The sequence below is a fragment of the Ochotona princeps genome, chromosome 5 (assembly GCF_030435755.1).
Source record: "Ochotona princeps isolate mOchPri1 chromosome 5, mOchPri1.hap1, whole genome shotgun sequence".
NCBI lineage: Eukaryota > Metazoa > Chordata > Mammalia > Lagomorpha > Ochotonidae > Ochotona > Ochotona princeps.
In genome coordinates this window covers 6,874,537-6,895,752 of record NC_080836.1, presented here as the reverse complement: position 1 = coordinate 6,895,752, position 21,216 = coordinate 6,874,537, and the positions used below count along the sequence as shown (strand labels likewise).

Below are 21,216 nucleotides of genomic sequence, written 5' to 3'. Positions count from 1 at the left end.
GGAGAAATGAGTGAGGTGCCTATGCAGGCTGCTTCCACCAGAACTTCCTCCTTGAAACACTGCTGGCTGTGTATTTTCTCCAAGTTTTCTGCTGAGTTTCTCTTTCCAACATGATCACAGAAGTTGGCATTGCTGCAAAACCTTTATTTGCTTATATCATGCATCCTCAACCCTTATAGATGAAGCTCTTACCTTTCTCAGCTCCTAGATAATTTATACTTGTCCGACTGTGAGATATTTTGGTTGTCACTATTTTCAGGGTGTGTGTGTGTTTGCAAAACTGGCTGTCAAAATTAGACCCAAGAGAGTAAAGCAATTTTTCCTTACATTTCTCCCCTTATTTTCAGTCTCAAAAGCTGAAGAACTTACCTCCGAAGTAGTAGCTGCTTCCTGAATAAATGTGCACTGGGGTAGTGTCTTGAGCTGTGGATGCTGCGTCATTATCCAGAGTGAGAGTGATGCGGTTCCTTCTGGCACTGATGCTGACCACATGCCACAGGCCATCATGCAGATTGCTGCCTGGAACAGAAACAGGAAGAGCAGGTGTAGGAATGATTGATTCATCAAGATCTAGGGACCATCAGGCTCCTTGCTCCACACTTGCCGTGATCGCCTGCATTCAGAGACAATCCCTCCTCCCTCAGCTCTCAGCACTTAAAAGAATCATCTCCCTTCATTTTACAACCCTTTTACCTCTCTCTCTCTCTCTCCCTTACAGTCTTCCTTCCTCTCATCTTAGCTCCTTGTTTCCTTCCTTCCTTTCTTCCTTCCTTCATTCCTTCCTTCCTTTATTGCATGAGAAGTCAGATGGGATAGTAGGCAGGTAGGGTCCCTGGTCCTTGGTAAAGTTACCCTTTAAAATATAAAACTGTGCTTCTCCCCATTTCTAATGCTTCCAGGAGGACATTCCTCCTTGAGGGAGAACAGATAGAATCAATGTATCAATCCCCACCCCTTAGAGTTGGTGTCATAACAAACCAAGGAGACATAGCCCTTACTAATCCCATCTCTGGGTCACTTTCAAAGGATTGGTGTTTTAATTTTCAGATTATGAGAATGGGAGGAGGAAGTAACCAACCCCACCCGTCTGATGTCCTTAGGTGATAGACACTGCTGCCCATTGCAAATGAGGCTTTTTTGTTGTTTGTTTGTTTGTTTGTTTGTTTGTTTTAATTTCTATCCTTTGGGTGACTCATGTGAACCCCCTCACCCTCTTGGAGATGGTGCATAAAAGATGCCATTTCCTTAATTAAGCCCCCTCCTGTTACTAGAGCAGGAGCCCCCGTTCCACCTTTTTCTAAATAAATCCTGTTTTGCAAACAAGAGTTGTCTGTATCAAAATTCTTCTTTCCTGTGAGAGGAACTTGCTGCCATGTTTCCCAGCAAATTCCCTGCAATGCTTCCTTTCCACCTTCCTTCGTTCCTCAATTTGCTTTTGAAAATGGATAGCCCACGTTTAACATACTGGCTTTAAACTCAAGAGGGAAAAGCAAAATTGCATGCATATATTACACATACATATATCTGACAATCAATGACGTGTTATGCAACAAAGCTTTCTAAAAAGCATCCCCTATATTACACAATTGATCTATATATATATGCAGAAGAAAAAGTCAAAAATAAAAACAAAGTTCAAAGTGATAATGTAGAGTTGAAAACAAAATGGAGTAAGCACGACTCATTGCTAACTGCAATAGTTTTAGCTTTTGTAACTTCTGCTTTGCTTGCTTGGCTAAGAGACTGTGTGAGCTTGCAGGCCAAATGGCCTATGTGACCTTTCGCACCAGTTGGCCCCAGTTCTCAAGAATCAAAGCCCAAGTCTGGTTATCTCACAGATGGGTACAAGGCCCAAGTCTGATTATCTCACAGGTTGCTTCAAGTTATTAAATAAGTGGTTGTCTTAATTACTGGATCATAGAAAAGCCAGGCATGAGCTGTCTAGCTGAGACAGGCAGGGAATGTGTGGCATTTTCTCTCTCACCTTACAAGCTATTATAAACTGCCCCTTTTCAAGCTATTGTAAACTGCCACTATGAAAATCCTGTGAATGTGCTAGGTCACACTATGGTAAGCGGCATAGGTTCCAACCATGTGGCCAACTGGTCGGTCGGTGGGTTACCTTCCTCCTCATTTATAGTAAAACTTTCTTGTAATGTTACTGGTGGATGTAAAACTTTGCTGTGACTCTCACACCTTGTTTGAGTGGTCAGCTGGGTGCAACATTACCAATGGTGTTTGCTGTTCTGCGTAAAGCAGTGCCAGCTGAGCAGGGAAGGAAGCCTATCAGCTAACGGACTCCACGTGACAAGTGCAAGATTTTTTTTATATTGGAAATATTTTGCAAATGATCAGCAATTTGCAACAAATTGGGTAAGAACTGCAGAAGACAGGAACTCCAAATGAGAGTTCAAAGCCAGGGATGAAAAGTAGAAAGGGAAGATGGCAGGAACAAAGTGGGTCCCATCAGGTGGAGGCTGCCCATGGTGGGACGAGTTTAGTCATTTCTTTAAATAAATAATTCTAGGAAATGTTTTTACCCAAATAAATCCCAACAGCATCTCTGGGGATGACATTTTAGGCATCTGCATAAAAAAAATCTTGTGTGTTTCTAATGCACAGTTAGGAATAATAATAATAATAATAATAATAATAATAATAATAATAAAATAATGCTTTGGGGTTGCTGCCATGACTCAACAGGCTTAATTGTAAGGATCCCATATGGATGCCAGCTTGTGTCCTGGCTGTTCTTTTTCCCATCCAGTTCCCTGCTCATAGCCTGAGAAAGCCATGGAAGAGGACCAAGTCTTTGGGAGTCTGCATCCATGTGGAAGACCTGGAAGTCTCCTGATTCTTGGTTCCTGGCTTTAGATTGACTCCATTCTGCCTATTGTAGCCACTCGGGGAGTACAACAGTGGATGGAAGATTGTTCACTCTGTAAATCTGGCTTTGTAACAACAATATAGAAATCTTTAATTTTTTTTATGATACGGGAGTTAATGAGGGGTTTTTGACATAGGGCAACCTCAGTGGAAGCGCATACATGAACAATCCTGGGGCCACACAGCAGGTGGTAGGATCCTGGAAGAGTCAAGCCAGGAGCAGCAATGTTGGAGACCTTCCAAAGGCCCCCAAGTCATAGTCCAGAAGCTGTTAGCTCAAAGGATGCTGGTAAGGAGCAGTGCAGAGATCTGAGGGCTCTCACAAGGGTAAATGCAGAGCATGGTTGCATGCTGACTGCTCTGCACAGCACAGATTTGGGAAACCGTCTGACTCATTCTCTACTGCTACTCTGAACATCTGCTAAGCTGGCAGGTAAAACCCTCAGGTGTCTCAGAAAGGTGGCCCCACCATCTGCTGAGGCAGCATCCAGGCAAAGCAACATTTAGGTCCTGGCTGTGGGAACTCTGCTAATAAGCTAGAGATTCTGATAGTTCCAGGTGAACAACATTGGCTTCCTTCAAGGGCACAGACGATTGTAGGTTTGTCTGCTTATTTGTATAAATCTACATAATAAATTATAATAGGAAGCAGGTAAATTTTTGCTCCTTATGCTGTAAGGAGTCAGTAAGTACCTCAATAAACTGGGGTCAAAACCCTGCAAGGGTTTTGCAGGGTACAGCAAGGAAGACAACACAGGGAGTATCCCCTAATCAGAAACTTGTCAATTAGTAATGGATGAAACTGGCCCAGAGTAAGAGGTCACAGCAACAATGGATGTGTCTCAATCTGATGACACATCTGTCTGTACTTTTGTCACATACTGAGTTTCATTGGTTGGTTGTCTTTCTTTTGTTTTTATCTGTCTGAGCTTATCATTTCCATTTGGCCATTTCCTACATGGCTCCCAGTTCACCAGGGTACACTGAGTGCAAATCTTTTCTGTGCAGAAATCCCTAACGCAAGTTGTGAGAGCAAAGGTCTTGGACTCCATACCAGACACATTAACTCCAATTACCAGGACTGTCCCCAGTCCTTGGGAGATTCCAAGGTCCTCAGAGATGGAGTGGTGCAGGCAGGGTTGAGAACTACTCCATGAAAATGTTGAGATTTTCAACAGAGGAAACAAACACAAAAGAAACAAAAGAAGCAGCAGCAACTTGGAACACAAATAATTTAAGAAAACTGAACCCAGGATCAATTTCATGGTAAATAAGATGTCACTGGCTCCTCTAAAAATGTTTCCTTTCAAATGGACCTTTCCCTTCCACTTCACTGTATTAGGAGAGCCAGGACAACACACCCGGAGTTATGAATATTCCCACTCCTCGGTGTGGTAAGGAGGGAGGCTCAAGCAAGTGCTGCCGAAGTTTCACAAGTTGTGGAGCGCCAGTTCCACCAGAGTGCTTTTTCCCAAGCCTGGCAGTTTTTTCAGCATGGAGAACAGGAAAGTGAGGCCTTCCAGACAAGGAACAACCTTGAGAGGCATGAGTTGCGTGGGGTAGAAAGTAGGTGGCTGCCTGTCCTCTGCAATACCATGAAATATCATTTAAAGACGGAGACCGAAAAGGCCGATCTGGCTTCTGAGAGAACTGGATGAAGACAAACATTTCTGAACTCTCCACAGGTTGGCAAAGAACAAAGTCTCATTACATCCATCCAGGCTCAGAACACCAGCTCCCAAAACACCGTCCTCAGCGTGCTGACCCTTTGAACTCGAGGCTTTGGAAGGGTCCAGGGGAACACCTCGCTGACTCCCTCCTACCTTCTGTTAGGTTTTGGGGAAGCTCAGACACTTGAGAGGGGCTCTTAAGCCAGGCAAAGTTTACTAGCCACGGAAGAGCCTAACAAGCCACTTACCCTGGCGCACTGACACTGTGAGGGAAATGGACAGCCAGGAAGTATGGCTGTAGTTTTATACACCCTATGTAAGGGTCGTGGAAGTGGAGCAGCGGCTTCTTGCTCTGCGCAGGCTCCCAGGATGTTCTGCGCATGCTCCACCTGTCCATGACGTAGCGTAGGGTACTTGTTATGTCAGGCGAGGGTAACTGCTGGTTACTGTCCGCACTGCCCGTGGGATGAGCCAGGAGTGATCCATCACAGGGCGCATCCCCACTCTACCTCAGGCCATCTTCTTACACTTCTCCCTCTCACACCTTCCTGCTTCTTGGACTCGATTCCTACCCTGAGAATCAGAGAAACCAGCAACTACCCGAGGTGAGTTACGGAAATTACAGCTGTCCTCCCGGGAAGCCTGCTACAAACCTACAGATCCCCCTCTGAATCTACCGATACTGGATGGCAACCTTTGTCCCATCATCGCTACATAGCTGTCCATTTCATACATTCATACAGTGAGATACCACCCAGCGGGGCAAAGTTTTGGAGATTCGTTCTCTAACCCTGGAAATAACTTGTTGTGTGGTTCTGTGATGTGTTTATTCATGCAATGCTCCCTTGCTCAGGGTCCTGCCACTTACAATTTCTAGGAATTTAGACATGGTCTCTAATCTTGCTAATCCTGCTGGCTCATCTATGCAGCAGAAGCAGAACTGACTGGCTTGAGAGCGTCTAAATTTTACTTTCCTTTGAAAACTCAAATCAGCTGTTTTCCCATGTCGTGTCATACTTGATCTTAATGTTTCAATGCTTATGAGAATAAAGCACATACTATATAAATAATTGAATAAGCCAGTGTTAAAATGCCAGTCACGTTGTAACAGAACATATTACATTGCAGTTACCATTATGCTACCGTGTGGAGCCTGAGTTAAGTTTCTCTTGTACACCTGTTAATCAGTCAGTCATCAAGGTCTGTTAACCATTCTCCATATAGTGTGAGTTGAATTCCTATAGTCCCTCAAAGATCATCTCTGACTTTCTTCTATTTCTTATCACTGTAGTTGGGAATACTCATAATGATCTCCCTCTTTTCCAAGCCTCCTGCCTCTTTTTGGCACAACACTGCTGGATACATTAAAGTATCTTAACATTTTTTTTTCTTTTTAGCAATGTTATAACAAACACCACTCCACTGGGTGGTAAGGTGTAAACAGAACTCATACTGCTTACCATGAATGAACATCCTTTCTTCTTTCAATAGAGACTAAATCTGCCCTCTCCAGCTCATGTCCCTGCACAGAATTCCCACTCCAGTGGTACTTCTCTATCCATTAGGCTCGGAGGAAGCACAAGGAACTCAGGGATTTCTACCTTCAGCCTCTGTTGCCAGCTTAGTCATCTGTGAGTCACTTATAACACTTGAAAGAAACTGCTGAGGAATCAGAACTATCTCTGCTGATAGATTTGGAGGTTCATTGTCTGAGATCAAGGAGCCCCGCCATTCTGGCATTTGATGAGAGTAAGGGTTGGGGATGGCAACATGTGGCCAGAGGAAATACTGCATGGTAAACTAGGAAGCAGAGAGGCAGTGAGTGCACACCGCTTCAAACCTCTGTGTGGTCTCTCCTTGGAAAGTGACCTAATCCAATCTAATCACTTTCACAGTCTCTAGCTTCAAAGATTAAAACTGGAATAAGGTATGTTCTTCAACCTGTAACATATTATACGGGGATCAAACATTTAACACAAGAACTTCTTATCATCTGAATCATATAGTTTGCTCATGCAGTTCCCCCGCTATCCATTTCCTCCTCCCAATGCTCCAGGACTAATTTGTGTTTTAGCATCTTCTCTCCTAATTTGCATGAGCAGGCATGGAATGTATGATCCCTTTCAATTACAATCACCGAACACAGTACAGGGTACATCAAAACTGCTGAATGCTCGACTAGGTTAACAAGTGAATGAGCTGATAAACTGGGAAGTGAATGAGACAATTTCCTAAACTAGAATACAGCCTAACATTTTCTCTGCTTAAATTTCTGTAACATAGGTCATAGTATTTACTGCCTTGCTGTATAAAATAGCAATTTATCTATGCTCATCTCCTCTCCCCAGTGGGATTACAAGTTCCTGGGGTCCAAGTCTGAGTCTTGTTCTGTTGTTCCCATTGGCTTTGACAGGGCAGCATCTTGTCCTCTTCACATGCTCACTGATTGAATATCCGATCAGCTGAGTCTGTACTGCCAAGTGTCAGAACAGAGCCGTCTCATGAGCACAGGCCTTAAATCACAGGCTAAACCTTTCCTACTTGCCAAGACCTGGCTCTAATATCAAGTTAAGCTGGATCGTGGAAACTTTTGGTTGGCATATAAATGGAAAAACATGGATTTGCCGTCCTTCAGACGTTAATAGGCATATGTGTGGTTGGGGTGAAATCAATGTTTTCCTGATGCAGACCTGAATTTCAACTCGATAATCCATGTGCCAAACGTTGAGCTCAGAGTTGTGTAGAGATGTTCTTTCACTCTCCCCAACGCACATCTCTGACTCTAGGCTCTATGATAAAAATACTACTTCTATCCCCCAATTCCGCTTGGCTTCTGTGTTCCATGTGTCTGAAGCTCCCATGATGGAATTTCCATCTCTGTTTCTCTTTTCTCTCTCCTTCCTTCCTGGAGCATCCATCCCCCTGAATGTTTTGGACAAATCTGTTTGGTTTGTTCCAAGCCAGGCTGTGCAGTCTCCACCTCTATGACATTCCCTTTTCTCATCCATCTTGTTGTCTCTGTTTTAAGCTTTCCCACATAGAAGCACTCATCCCCCTGCTTTAAGATCTCTCTACAGTTCCTCTCAGCAGGGCATCTGAATTCTTTGGGGCAATGAATCCTGCTCCTGTTGGAGCACAACACTGGAACAGATATTGGTTCCAAAACTTCCCAAAGTAAATAGAATAAATGTGAACTAATTGACAAAATCATCAAAGTAGAAACCAAAAGAGTAAAAGAGGCAAGAGTAGATATGGTTGGCAGGCTTGACTGGCTGGTTATACTGTAGTGATGTTGACAATGATAATTCTTCAATTCCTTTTTTGAGTAAAGGGTGAGGAAAGAAGTGAGTTAAGAAATAAGATATCCCCATTATCAATATCCAGATTACTGAAATAATTTTGAGAAACATCCAGTTTTTCTTGGCACTGTCATGCTTGGGCAATGTCATGTATCAATTTCTCATAACATTGAAGAAAGTAAAGCACCTCTTCATAGTGTTGCTTCTGAAACTCAAACTGCTCAGACAGGTTGTGAGTCACAGCCCCTTGGCTATCTACTTATTTGCAACCAGTAATGGGAATTTTTCATCAGTGTTATCTTAGCTAAAACACAGAGGCGTCAATGACAACTTAATTGAGGCAGAGGATGAAGTTCACAGATGCATTGTTTTTGCTGGAAGCACAGATGGCAGGTAGCTGCCAACTGCTTACACTCACAGCATAAAAAGGGGGGACAGCTCAGCTAATTGCAGGACTGCAGCCTATACACATCTGACTGCTGTGATTATAGAGGAAGAGCATGTCCCTCCTGGGTGACAAGGCTCTCTGGGCCATCTTCCCACCTCTGCAGGCCATGTTGGCCTTTTAAATAATTAGTATTTCCCCTGGGGATAGCTCATTCCTATGCATGACAAGTTCTACATCACACAGTGCATATGATTGTCATGAAACCAACATTTGTTTAAATTCACTTCTAATTTTACTGTCATTGTCAAAAGCATATTCCTCAGAGAGGTTTGGAGGTCAGTTCCATTGACTCATTCAGTCAGTCCCTAATACTAGCAACAAGCACAGCGGTCTCTATCCTCCTTAGGGACAGTTCCAGGATATTAGGGATTCCTGTGGCTGAAATTTCATGAATGCCTAAGTTACATATGTACAAGAGTATAGAGTTGCTCATCATCCAGATTCATCAGCATACCTAACATAAAGGACATTCTATATAATTGGTCATTACAGTATCTTTTTAGAAAAATAAAAACAAGCTTGACCATTTTGAGTAGAAATGAAACTGAAAAAAAGTGACCTCTAGTTGGTTGAGTCTATAGGTGTAGATCTACAAATGAGGAACCTCTGTATTCAGCAGACAATGGTCCCTGAAGGCCTGTGGAGAGCAGGTTTCCCACTTGAACACACACAGTAGCTGTGGTTGCTTACCATACGGTGCAAATAAAGGCTGCCAATCACATGGAAAGATAGTCAGTAGTCATTGCTCAGAGGTGAAGTGCTGAAGTCCTAACCTCCACTGCATGGGAGTATGGTTGTCTTTGGAGAGAAGGAGAAGGTGATTAGCTTTGAGTCTTTCTCCTTTTGCTTTTGAACTTCACACTCTTATACTGAGCTGATACTTTGAAAGTGCAGCCTCCCCCCTTCATCTTGAAGTTTCCTCATTGTTTGATGACATCAAGGTAATGTGATGTACGCTATTACTGTGGAATGGGTTATATCCTGGGAGGTGCAGGGTAGAGGCTTTCTCACTAAGATTGTGAAGTGGTCTTTGTGTCACGTGGCTTACTTGCCATTTACATTCAGGGTTAATATGAATGGGTGGCAATTTGGTCCTGTCATTTTAGAAATGGTTTGTGCATTGATTTAATTTTCTGTTGTTATTTTGCTGGAATGTTCTTAACTTTTGCCTTTCTTTCTGGTGGGTTCTATTCCTCTTTGTCAAGAGAACATCTTTAAGTAAGGTTTTTAGGGCAGGTTTGGAAGAAGCAAATTCGTTTAACTTTTTCTTACTGTGGAAGAATTTTAATTTATTTCCAATGACAAAGGAAAGCTTTGCTGGTTACATTTTCCTGGACTGACAGTTTTTTGCTTTTCAGATCAGGGATATGTTGCTCCATTCTCTTCTGGCCTATAGAGTTTCCGGTGAGAGGTCTCCTGTGAGTTTAACTGGCATTCCTTTACATGACAGTTGTTTTTTTTCTTTCATGTGTACATTTAAGTATCTTTTCCTTATGTTCAATTGAAGAGAGCTTGATCATTATGTGTCTTTTGATCAAGTCCTTTGGGAGTTCTGTGCCCCTCCTGGATCTTGTTTCCCAATACTTTCTCTAGATTAGGGAGATTTTCCCTTATTATTTCATTAAATATATTTGAAAAATGAGTTTCTCTTTATGCACCTTCTGGGACTCCAATAACTCTTATGTTTGGCCTCTTAATAGCGTCTTTCAATTCTTGAATATTTTTTTTTTAACTTGATCCAGCTCTGCTTCCAGCTTTTTGCTTGCTTCCCTCAGGTGACAGGAAATATCTTCCAATTCTGAGAGTCTTTCTTCTGCTTGCTTCATTCTATTTTGGAGACTCTTCCACTGTGTTTTTAATTTGCTCTACTGTGTTCTTAATTTCTGATGTATCAGCCTTGATTTGCTTTATTGCTGCTATTTCTTGTGTAACATATTCCTTAAATTCTTTGAACTCTTGTATGTGCTTCTCATTGTTGATAAGAAGCTTTATAACAAGTGTTTTGAATCTGTATCCCCCATTTTCTCAATGTCTTCCTCAGTTAACTCTGAGGTTGGCACAGGGTTTGCTCGTTTGCAGGGGAATCCTCAGTAATACTTATTGTGCCTTTGTCTCTTCTTTTGCTGTTGGTCATTGTACTTCTGGTTATCAGATTCTTCTCTTTGGGGCAAGTTTCTAAGCTCTGTCACCAACATGTCTACAATTCAGTTTTACTGATGTCATTGGTACATGGTTCTTTGTTTGCACTCACTTGTGCCACTCCCTCTAGTGAGTTCCGGGTCTGGGTTCTTACGTTAGACTTCCACCGTAGTCTCCAAAGCCCCATCTCATGATTCACCACACTATACCTCCTGTGATACCATGCTGAACCTGTATCGCTGTCTGTGTGACCTTTCTCCCACTTCCCATTCAAGCAGTTCCCAGTATTAGGGAGACACCTGTATCCTATATAGCTAGGTTATTGGTGGTGCTGATCTTGCCAGAATCTGTTGGCCGTTAGGTATGAGGGCCACAGAGACCTATTTTGACCTGTACAATGCCAAGATCTGTATTATTTTCCCTATAGAACTAGTGCAATGCACTTAACTTAGTGAGTTTGCTCCCAGCTGATGAATACACAGCTAACTGTTGTCCCTGTAGTCTTAAAGCATTTTGCACACTGTACAAAATGGCACCTGATGTGCCACTACTAGAATTGTTCTTCTGCTGGCCATCAGGTTTGAAGCCTACTCAGACCTATCTTGGGTGGAACCTGTAGGATGCCATGTTGTTGCAGTTCACTGTGCCAGAAATGAGTTCGTTCCCATCTCAGTGCTTGTACAGTACTTGTACAGTCCCATAGCCTTTGCTTCCCTATATAAAATGGAACCCAGTTCAGCTCTAGAGGAGGGACTGGGCTATGAAATCTACCCTGTTCCCTCACTACCAGTCTGGGACCCACCGTTCTCTCTCTGATCCTGGTCAAGTCAAACAGACCAGCAGGACAGGCAGTTCTTTGAGTACACCTCCTGAGCTCCGGGTGAATGTCCCTTCCTATCTTGTTGCTGGTGGAGTTCAGATCACCGCTCGCTGAACGTAGCTGATGCATCAGTCCCTGCAACACCACACTGTTGTAATCTGTTACTTTCCTGCATCTGTCAGTCTCCAGGTGTCCCTCTGCTGTCGTCCTGTCCTCTCCTTTTTTCTGGAATGTGTCCTCTCTGCTTCATCCTGGCTAATATTTTTCCATCTATTTAAAAGTGTCCTTACCCTATTCTGCCATCTTGATTCTCTCAGAGCAGTAATTTTTTTTTTTAAAGATTTTATTATTATTGGAAAGCCGGATATACAGAGAGGAGGAGAGACAGAGAGGAAGATCTTCCATCCGATGATTCGCTCCCCAAGTGAGCCGCAACGGGCCGATGCGCGCTGGTCCGAAGCCGGGAACCTGGAACCTCTTCCGGGTCTCCCACGCGGGTGCAGGGTCCCAATGCATTGGGCCGTCCTCGACTGCTTTCCCAGGCCACAAGCAGGGAACTGGATGGGAAGTGGAGCTGCCGGGATTAGAACCGGCGCCCATATGGGATCCCGGGGCTTTCAAGGCGAGGACTTTAGCCGCTAGGCCACACCGCTGGGCCCCAGAGCAGTAAATTTTAATAGAGCATGATTACTCATGTTTCTCATCTGAGTCAGGTACACCCCGGCTGGGAGAGCCTGAGTTCTCACTCCTCTCCTAGCATTTCTCTTGAGGGGAAAGTTCGTATTCCAAAAAGTTAAATAAATAAATAAATAAATAAATCTATAGTTATACAGTGTTTCACAACATTACAGCCCAATGATCCTAAGAAAACATACAAAATGTTTTCCTTTACATTTATGAATTGTTATGCTTTCTTTTTCAGTTATTCAGATTACATAAGTCAATGCCTGTCCCGACCTGCAGGACACGACACTCAAACCCTGAGGGTGGACTGGGAATGCCGGGATGGTAGCTCCGGGCTGCTGGCCCAAGAAACACACGGACACTCGTACTTGGTGGAAAAGAGTGCCTCTCTCTTTATTTTTACTCCTCATATATATACCTTCTTCTCTAGGGGAGGGGGAGAAAGGGAGGGGTCTCCTGGGAGTAATTATCTTCACAGAAGCAGGAAGGAACTAATCAGCTATATTGAAACAGGGGAGGAACTAAGTATTTGAACAGGAACAAGGGTGGAGGTTCTATTCTGCTTGCTCTACAGAGGATGTTTTGGCCTAATATCCTGCTTGCTGCAGCCCTGCTTGCCCAAGGCAGGCTTTGCAATGCAACAGGCTGTCAGGTAGGCCAAGTCTAAGGCCCATTAGTCTGTGGCTCCTAACAAATGCCCATCCCTATTATAATTCTATCTTTAAGATAAATTAAAGTGGCAGCCAGCTCCCCTAGTAAAAACAGAACATGCAGTTGGGCTTTCAGTGTTCCTCGTGAACACACGACTCTCATGAGAGTGGCTTCTGTGGCTCGTGGTTCTTCATGAGAAAGAGTAAAAGGTTAAGAGTTTGAAATGTGTGCAAGTGAAATCTCCTAAGGTTTCCTTTCATTTAAGCTATGCCAAAGTGAATTTTCTGATTCTTAAAATGCCAAAGGACTGTAAGGCTCTTGAAGGTATTCCCTGTTCCAGGGTCAGGCCTGGGTTGGTGTAAGGGGAAAGCAGTACCAGAGATGACTAGAAGATACATTGCCATACAATGGAGGCCAAAGTCCTGGGAAAAGTTGGACAACCACTGAGATGGATCCTAAATCACCATAGAGACTTAGAACACTAAATCTCATGTAAGGCAGTAGCCTTAGTCCTTAGATGATAATCCTATTAAGGTATCTGTATTGAACTAAGAAACAAAACAAACAAACAAAAAAAAAAAACTGAGAAAGGTATGTGATGGATACTCAGTGTGTGGGATATGCATTGATAGACATGTGTGTGGACTTATATGGATAGATGGATATGAATCATTTGTTTTCACATGTTCTAGAAAGATCCCTTGATGAAACAGATCAGAAGACCAGTGCTCGTTTCTTAGCACACTTGATATACAGCAGTATAGAAAATCAACACCTCCTCATCCAGTGTGAATCCCAACTAATCCAATGCTCTTGTCTCAGCATTTTTTGACTTCCCCAGCTCATGCAGCCATTTAGTTCCCACAGTCATAACTTCATGGTACAGAGATGGTGGAAACACAGCCTGATCATGGTGTGTGCAGGTGATGGAAGTGACTAGTGTGGTTTTTATGGTATATCCCTATGATTAGATTATGGGACTCTATAGAGAGAAATCATGCAGACATAGAGGATGAGTTTGCACCAAATTTCTCAGTTTTCTGGATTTCCAGGTGATCCTTTTCCTGTTTGTACTCCCCCATTCATTGTGTTCATAAGACACAGTGACAGGGCTTCCCAGTCATGAACTGTGAACCTCTAAATCCCTAAGCTAAAATACCCTCCTTCATGAGTGGGTATGTCTGGGATTTAGCTATAGTGAAGAAAAATGGACTAATACCCCAAAATAAGTTTACCAAATAGAATGTTTTGGAAATACCCAACTTTAGAACCCAAAGACTTAATCCATTAATAACCTGTAGTACGTTCAACTCTAGATCTTTCTTTTTAAGCACAATCTCCTTACATCTGAGTTATTTAAACAACAGACCACATTTTAAATGAACATGAATATCCGTGGAATAAAATGCAAAGACATGAACTTGGGATTTTAAATGAGCAGCGTGAGTTTGAACATCTTGTGGTTCAAAGATACGATTGTTGTCCTTTTTCTTTATTTCTTTATTTATGGGAATGCTATCCTTAGAAGAACTAAATTCAGATACCTTATAATTTGAGGCTTTCTGTATAACTCTCTTAAATCCCCAACCCAAAAAGGCAGAACTGTCTCCTTCATCTCCATGTACAATCATGCACGTAGTCTGAAGCTCTGGACGTAAGGGAGACGCTGCCAGGCATCTTTATGCTATCCTTGCCATGGGAACTGACATCTCCTTTTGGAACCAGCATCACAAAGATCTGACCTGGTCTCGCATACATGTTTGAGTAAATCCCAGGCCAAGGAGAGCCTTGGGGGTTCACAAAAACTATCAAGATGTCTGTGATAATTTCTTCATTGTTCATGTGGGGAGTCCATGAGGGGAGTCCATCTCTTATAAAGCCAGTATGATTTCAAGTGCCTTCAAAATATGTTTGCTTAGAAATTCAAGGGAGGAAAGAAGCGCTTTTGCTTCTAAGCTGGCCTTGTAGTGCAAATACTGGCATCTGTTACTGGAGCATCAGTTCCAGTATCAGCTGCTCTGCTTCTGGTCCAGCTCTCAGCTGATGTCCTTGGAAAAGCAGGGTGTGTTTAGTGAAGTGCTTAGGTCCCTGTCACTCTCTCAGGAGAAGCAGATTAAGTTTCTAACTCCTGAGTTCAATGTGGCCATGACTTGGCCATTATATTATTGGGGAATCAACCAGTAGGTGGAAGATCTCTGTGTCTCTTTTGCTCAGCCTCTCTCTCCCTCTCTTTCAGCCTCTCAACCTGTCAGACAATAAAAGAAATAGGTTTTGTTTGATTCTTCTTTATTTTCCCAAGTAAACAAAATACTGTCTAATTTGCATGGAAAAAGTAAGAAATTTTGGGACTGGCACGGTAGCCTAGCAGCTAAATGTCCTTGCCTTGAACGCGCTGGGGTCCCATATATACATCGGTCTGTATCCCAGCAACTCCACTTCCCATCCAGCACCCTGGTGTGGCCTGGGAAATCAGTCAGAGACGGCCCAAAGTTTTGAGATCTTGCACCCATGTGGGAGACCTGGAAGAGGCTCTGGGCTCCTGGCTTCGGATTGGCGCAGCTCCATCCATTGCAGCCACTTGGGGAGTGAATCAAAGGACAGAAGATCTTTCTCTCTGTCTCTCCTGGTTTTTGTATATCTGACTTTCAGATAAAAACGATAAAAAATAAATCTTAGAAAAAAAATAAGATATCTCAAATTGTCTTAAATGCAAGCAACTGTCCTGGAAGAGAAAATGACACAAGAGATTTCTGAAACAGATTTCAGGAACTCATTCTTAAACTTTTTCTTCATTTGTTTCTGTTTTAGAGAGAGACAGGTCTGAAATAACTGATAATTTTATTCCCCTTCTGTGACTGGGAAATGCGGCAGTATTTCCGAATGCTGCTCTCAGCCATGAACACATTTGAATGGACTGACTTTTGCTAAAGCATGCAGGCAGCTTCTGGAGTGTTCGCAGCAAAGAGTTCCCAGGACCTGTATTCTATTAAAACTGCATTTTTGACCTGAGGCCGACAAGTCCCTGTGCTGAAGGATCTCACTGACTACAGAGAAACAGCCAAGTGCCAGATCACACTTTTCTTCTTTAAATTAGGTGATTTGAGGTTTAACTTTTACAACTCTGAACATGAAAAATACTACAATTCTAAGTGATGAACTCACCTCCGTCAATGGAAACCTAATCAATTTTGTAAAGTTCCTCTGATGGCACCAGTTCACCCCTAGATTTTCTGATTCTTAGAAAATGAAGCATGTTTTACCTCTAGGTCTTAAGTCAGAATGGAAGGGAAGGGAATTTGTTAAACAGCTGTTCAGCAATACTGAATATTTGAGACATCTTTATCTCCTTTAATGGCCATGAATCTGCTGCTTATTTATTTCATTTGACTGGCAGAGAGAGAGAGAGAGAGAGAGACTGAGGGGGAGAGACACTGAGAGAGAGAGAGAGAGAGCATTCCCCCTCAGCTGGTTCACTCCCACTATTCTCACGACATCTGGGTTTCAGGAATCTGGACTTAGGAGAAGAGCCAACCTCAAATCCTAGCATGCTAATAGGGAGTGTGTATATCTCAAATGAAACCTTAACCATAATGGCAAACAACTGTTTCTAATTTCCTGTGATAAGCAATCTCTGAGATGAACTAATGATTCACATTTGATAATATTCATGCCTGTGCAAAATCACTTTCCATGAACAAAGACTGGGTTTCACCCTCCACTCAGAATGTGTAGCCTAACAGGGGAGTTCTGAGACACCCTCCAACAGGAGGGCTTGAGGGGCTGTGCTGTGTAAATGGGGCGCTCTCTGTCACCTTCTGTATGCTGCCTTCTGGACAGGCCATGGGGTGAGATGGACGGTGGGTTTTCTAAAGCTACCAATGGCCATCACTTGAGTTAGCTCAGAAGCAGATCTTCCCCCAGGAAACCCCATCATCAACTCCACTTCAACCTCAGGAAAAGCCCCAAGTCACATGCCACGATCGCACAACCAAGTGGCCTTTATATTCCATACCTGCAGAAACTGCAAAGATTCGTGTCTCCAGTCAGAAATTTTGGTGTCATATTTAGATAGCTACAAATAACTAATATGCTTCTGTTTGCATGAATCAAAGTTAGCAAGTGCAACCAGGGCTATGGGACAGAAGGTGGGGCATCTTTAAACGTGTCTGAATCTCAACTCCACGCTCTCCTGTGTTTCTCAGGGGTCTAGTTTGAGGTTTTGGCTCTTATTATTGACATTTGAATCTCTCCCTTGATCTGGACAGACCTTCACTATTAAGTCATGCTTTATTTTTTACTATTTTTTTACTATTTCTGTCAATATCCTTTCATCTACTTGATTTCATTTCCTTCCATTCCGGAAGGAAAGGAACATGATGCAGTGATGTCATCAATGATAGATGCTGCTCTGTGGAAGGCAAGGACACAAGCTTGGTTCACTTCTGCTGTGTTGCAGGCTCATAACACAGGGCTGGACCAGAAGCAGAATGATGGGATTTCAACGAGAGCTTATATGGCATCACATGCTGTGGCTTGGCCTTTTTGGCCATGTCAGTCCCTAAAATATGCTTCTTGACATTCATCAATTTTTCCTTTAAACTTTTTTTTTTTTAAAAAAAAAAACCTTATGGCAAAGAGACTCAAGAGGAAAATAATATACTTGCCAGTGAGTCACATTCAAATTGATATCCCAGCTCTGTTCCTCAGGAACATATGTGATAATCATTCCCTTGGCTTCCTTTCCTAATACACAGGTGGAAAACACAGCCTTTGAGGGTGGTGGCAAGGGTTCCAATCAATTGATTCCCAGTCTGAGTTGGGTGCTCTGTCAGCAACAGAGCCTACACTGAATACTACTAGCTAAATATTCTTATCCCCAAACTTCTGATGAGCAAGCTGATGGATAGGGAAATGAAGGTACTAGCTAAAGTTTGCATAGCTGATTTAAATTCACAACAAGAAAACATGTTTGCCTTATAGACTTGGGGTAGATGTGTGAACACTGCCTACAGCCTGTGTGTAGTGCTCAGAACCTGCTTTTTAATCCTGGCTGAATAAGAAGCCATCTTGGCTCCCATCAGCACACATACCTGTGAGGATTTCTGTGACATGTTCAGTGGTTTTCTGGAGGAGCAGCCTCAGGATGCCGCCCTCCAGACTCAGCAGCAGGGTTCCCGAGCCCTCAGCCAGCTCAGTGGACAGAAGCACCCCATCCTTGTTCCACGTTCTAAACTGGAAACTCACTGAGAGCCCATCGATTCGCGGGGTGCCAGGCAGGAGCAAGTACCTGCTGCTGGAGTTGACAAATGTGATGGGAACGATGGGTGGTTCAGAGCAGGAAAAAGTGACATTGCCCTGGAAAACAATAGAAACCAAACATTATTTTATTTTTATATTGCATTTTGACAGCTTTTAAAAACAACCTCCTGGAGTTGACCTTGATTTCAGGATCATTCCACATTCAGCTGCAAGATCTTAAAGGGGAAATGATTTCATCTTTGCTCAGAGATGCATCCAAGACTGTTTCCATTCCTTTGTGAAGGTTCATTGTGCTATGTGTAGAGGGCAGTCTGAGATGGTAGCAAGGGAGGAGCCAAGAATAGGAGCATTTTCTAGGAAACTTAAGAGGTAAAAATAATTGCACCCACTCATTGCATAAATCTGGCACACGAACCATTTGCCAAGCATTTGCAATGGTTTTTAAAAAGGTGCAAAAAAAAAAAAAAACCACAGTGATATGTGCAATAGAGAGCTAGATCCCAGCTGCCATGGGAGCCTGGAGGAAACAATAAGGAAACAAGCAGAGGTTAACCAGGAGATGTGGCTTGCGTGGAAGGAGGCAGGGAGAAGGGGCATGAGTAAGCTGCTGTGGTCATTTTTAGCAAGGGTCAGGGAGTAAGTAAAAACTTGCAGAAACTAGGTAGAGTGGCATTCCTGAGGACTGAAGACAATGTTTCAATCGGCAAGAAGGAAGTGGGCCAGAAAGGCCATGGAGTAGGAAGGAGAAATGATTGGAAAGGTGAGCGAAAATGGAAGAAAGAATGCTCTGATGCTTGCTGCATAGCTTTACCTCAGATGTAGAAAATGGTAATGGATCATGGGCCCTGCTTACAAATTACTGAGAATGTTCTCAATGATGTGCCTAGTTAGTGGATGAAAAGCCTGAACTGGGGGATAAGAAGTGTGGACACATGGGGCCCAGCGCCGTGGCCTAGCGGCTAAAGTCCTCGTCTTGAGCGCCCCGGGATCCCATATGGGCGCCGGTTCTAATCCTGGCAGCTCCACTTCCCATCCAGCTCTCTGCTTGTGGCCTGGGAAAGCAGTTGAGGACAGCCCAAAGATTTGGGATCCTGCACTTGTGTGGCAGACCCGGAAGAGGTTCCAGGTTCCTGGCTTTGGATCGGCGCAGCACCGGCTGTTGCACTCACTTGGGGAGTAAATCATCGGAAGGAAGATCTTCTTCTCTGTCTCTCCTCTCTGTATATCTGACTTTGTAATAAAAATAAATAAAATCTATAAAAAAAAGAAGTGTGGACAACAGGAGCAAGAAAAAGACCATCATACACCGCATAAGCAGTGGGGATACGGGTTCAAGCTGATTCAAGAGCAATTAGAGTAAGCTTCTGCATTGGGAGTTTATAGGAATTTAAGAAGAAATCACATATGCCCACTGGAGCTGTGTGTTTGGGTCACTTCTAATAGTTAAGAAAACTTGTGCTACCATTAACATTATTAGTGTGTTACACGATGAAAATCATTTGGACTTTATAATAAACCCTATAGCCAGCCGCATCATCTTTCCCCTCCCTCTCATTCATCTCTAGGTTTCACGCATTCACGCTCACAGCCACACAGTGAGTTGGTTCACGTGACCAGACATAAACAGCTCTGTCTGTCTCCTTCCAAGGCTACTGAATGCAGCCTTTGCAGGACTCCCTGGTTCAGCCTTTTTCAGTTACTGCAGCAGATAGCATCACGTATGCAAAAATATGAGGATTCCACCCTAATATGAGTGGCTGCCTGGTGGTGGGAGTTTGTCCTAATGGTCAAGATGCCTGCTTCCATAACAGAGTATCCACGTGTAATGCCAGTCCCCTTGCTCCATGAGAGCTTCCTACCAGTGCAGACTGTTGGAAGCCATGGAGATGGCTTAACTGGTTCCATAACAAAGAATACCTGTATTGAATTCCTGGCTCATGCTTCCTGGCTTTGGCCCTGATCCAGCTCTTCCTTCTGTTGTAGACATTTTGAGAATGAACCAGCAGGCAAGACTGATTCTCTCTCTCTCTTTCTCCTTCTCCCCCTTCTTCGCTCCCTCCCTCTTGTATAGTGTTAAGAAAGAGGAAGAGTAGGAGGAAGAGAAGAGGAAGACACACCAATTACAATTCCTATATGTCTATATTGCAATGCCGAGATTCATGGCCCGTCTCTGCTGTTAATTGCAGCGTCTGCTAATGTTCAGCTTAAGCTCAAGTGATGGCTCACATAGTTGAGTTCTCATCACTCGTGACACAAAATAAGATGGAGTTCCTGGGCTTTGGTCTTGTTCAGTCCCTTGATGTCGCAAGCATGAGAAGGATGAGTGAGCAGATGTGAGCTCTCTGTCTCTATCAAAAAGCAAAAACAAAAAGGGCTATTAAAAGAACAACTGCCTGAATTCAGCTTGCCCCTACAGTGGCCAGATGCATAGTGAGAATACCTACCATGGCTTAAATCCTAATGTTTGTCATCTCTAAGTGTGATTACAAACACCCTTTCCCAAAAGTGAATTCTTCAAATGTGTTGCCAATATGTACTTTTCACCAATAGTACATTTCTGACAAGTCACTAATGAATCAGTGTTCCAAGAGCATGTTATTGCATGGATAGTTTGCTGCAATGATTCAGGGGTTTTTCTTCTCTTTTGGACCAATTTCTGGAAGGCAGTGAAAGTGTCAAAGGGAGGAGTCCTGGTTATCCACCAAGACATTCCTTGCTGTTTTAACTGCCCAGGATGCCAGGCAGTAGGTTCAGCATTTCCATGACCATATCATGAACTGTGCAAAGCAATGCCTTACTGCATATTGTCTCATCTTCAAGGGTGCACAGACTGTGTTTCGAAAAAGCAGGAAACTTAAGAGAGCTTTCATCACAGTGATGATAAAAGACAAACAGTTGCCTGACACAGAGGTTTTCAGGTTTGGTCACCACTTCTGATACCTCCTTCTGGTCGGGTTGCCACTGTTTAAGCCTCTCCCAACTTGCTCATGGTGTGTCACAGATGTCTCCATGTGCATGTTTGGTTTTCTGCTATTGTCCTATGAAAAATGTCAGCAGTCGTTAGGACGTTTGCAACCAGGTCTGTCTTGTGCTCTCGTGAGCTGTATATGAACTTGCCAGTGTGTCACATGCAGGTTATTTCCAAAAATGACATCCAAACTCTTCTTTCATGCAGCGATCTTGTGATCTGACTTAGGGATGTATGTTTGTCAAAAATGCTTGAAAGCAATCTATGTGTAACCTGTTTATTCTTATGCATACCATACATGAATGTTTTTAATCTCATCTTGTTCCCACCATGGCAGTTCTTCACATCTGCTCTTTCTTTCCTGTATGGGATTTTCTTTCTGACACCCCCCC

The 21,216-nt window shown here is 43.2% G+C and overlaps 1 protein-coding gene across 1 annotated transcript in view; it reads right to left on the bottom strand.

Moving 5' to 3' along the window:
• LOC131480344 (contactin-associated protein-like 5) overlaps nt 1–21,216 on the bottom strand; it is a 478,118-nt gene that overhangs the window by 206,937 nt on the left and 249,965 nt on the right. The window contains exons 8-9 of the mRNA XM_058664336.1: nt 17,688–17,952; nt 370–519 (exon numbers count right to left, since the gene is read on the bottom strand). Of these exons, the coding sequence (XP_058520319.1) occupies nt 370–519; nt 17,688–17,952 (415 nt within the window). The remainder of the gene's footprint in view (nt 1–369; nt 520–17,687; nt 17,953–21,216) is intronic.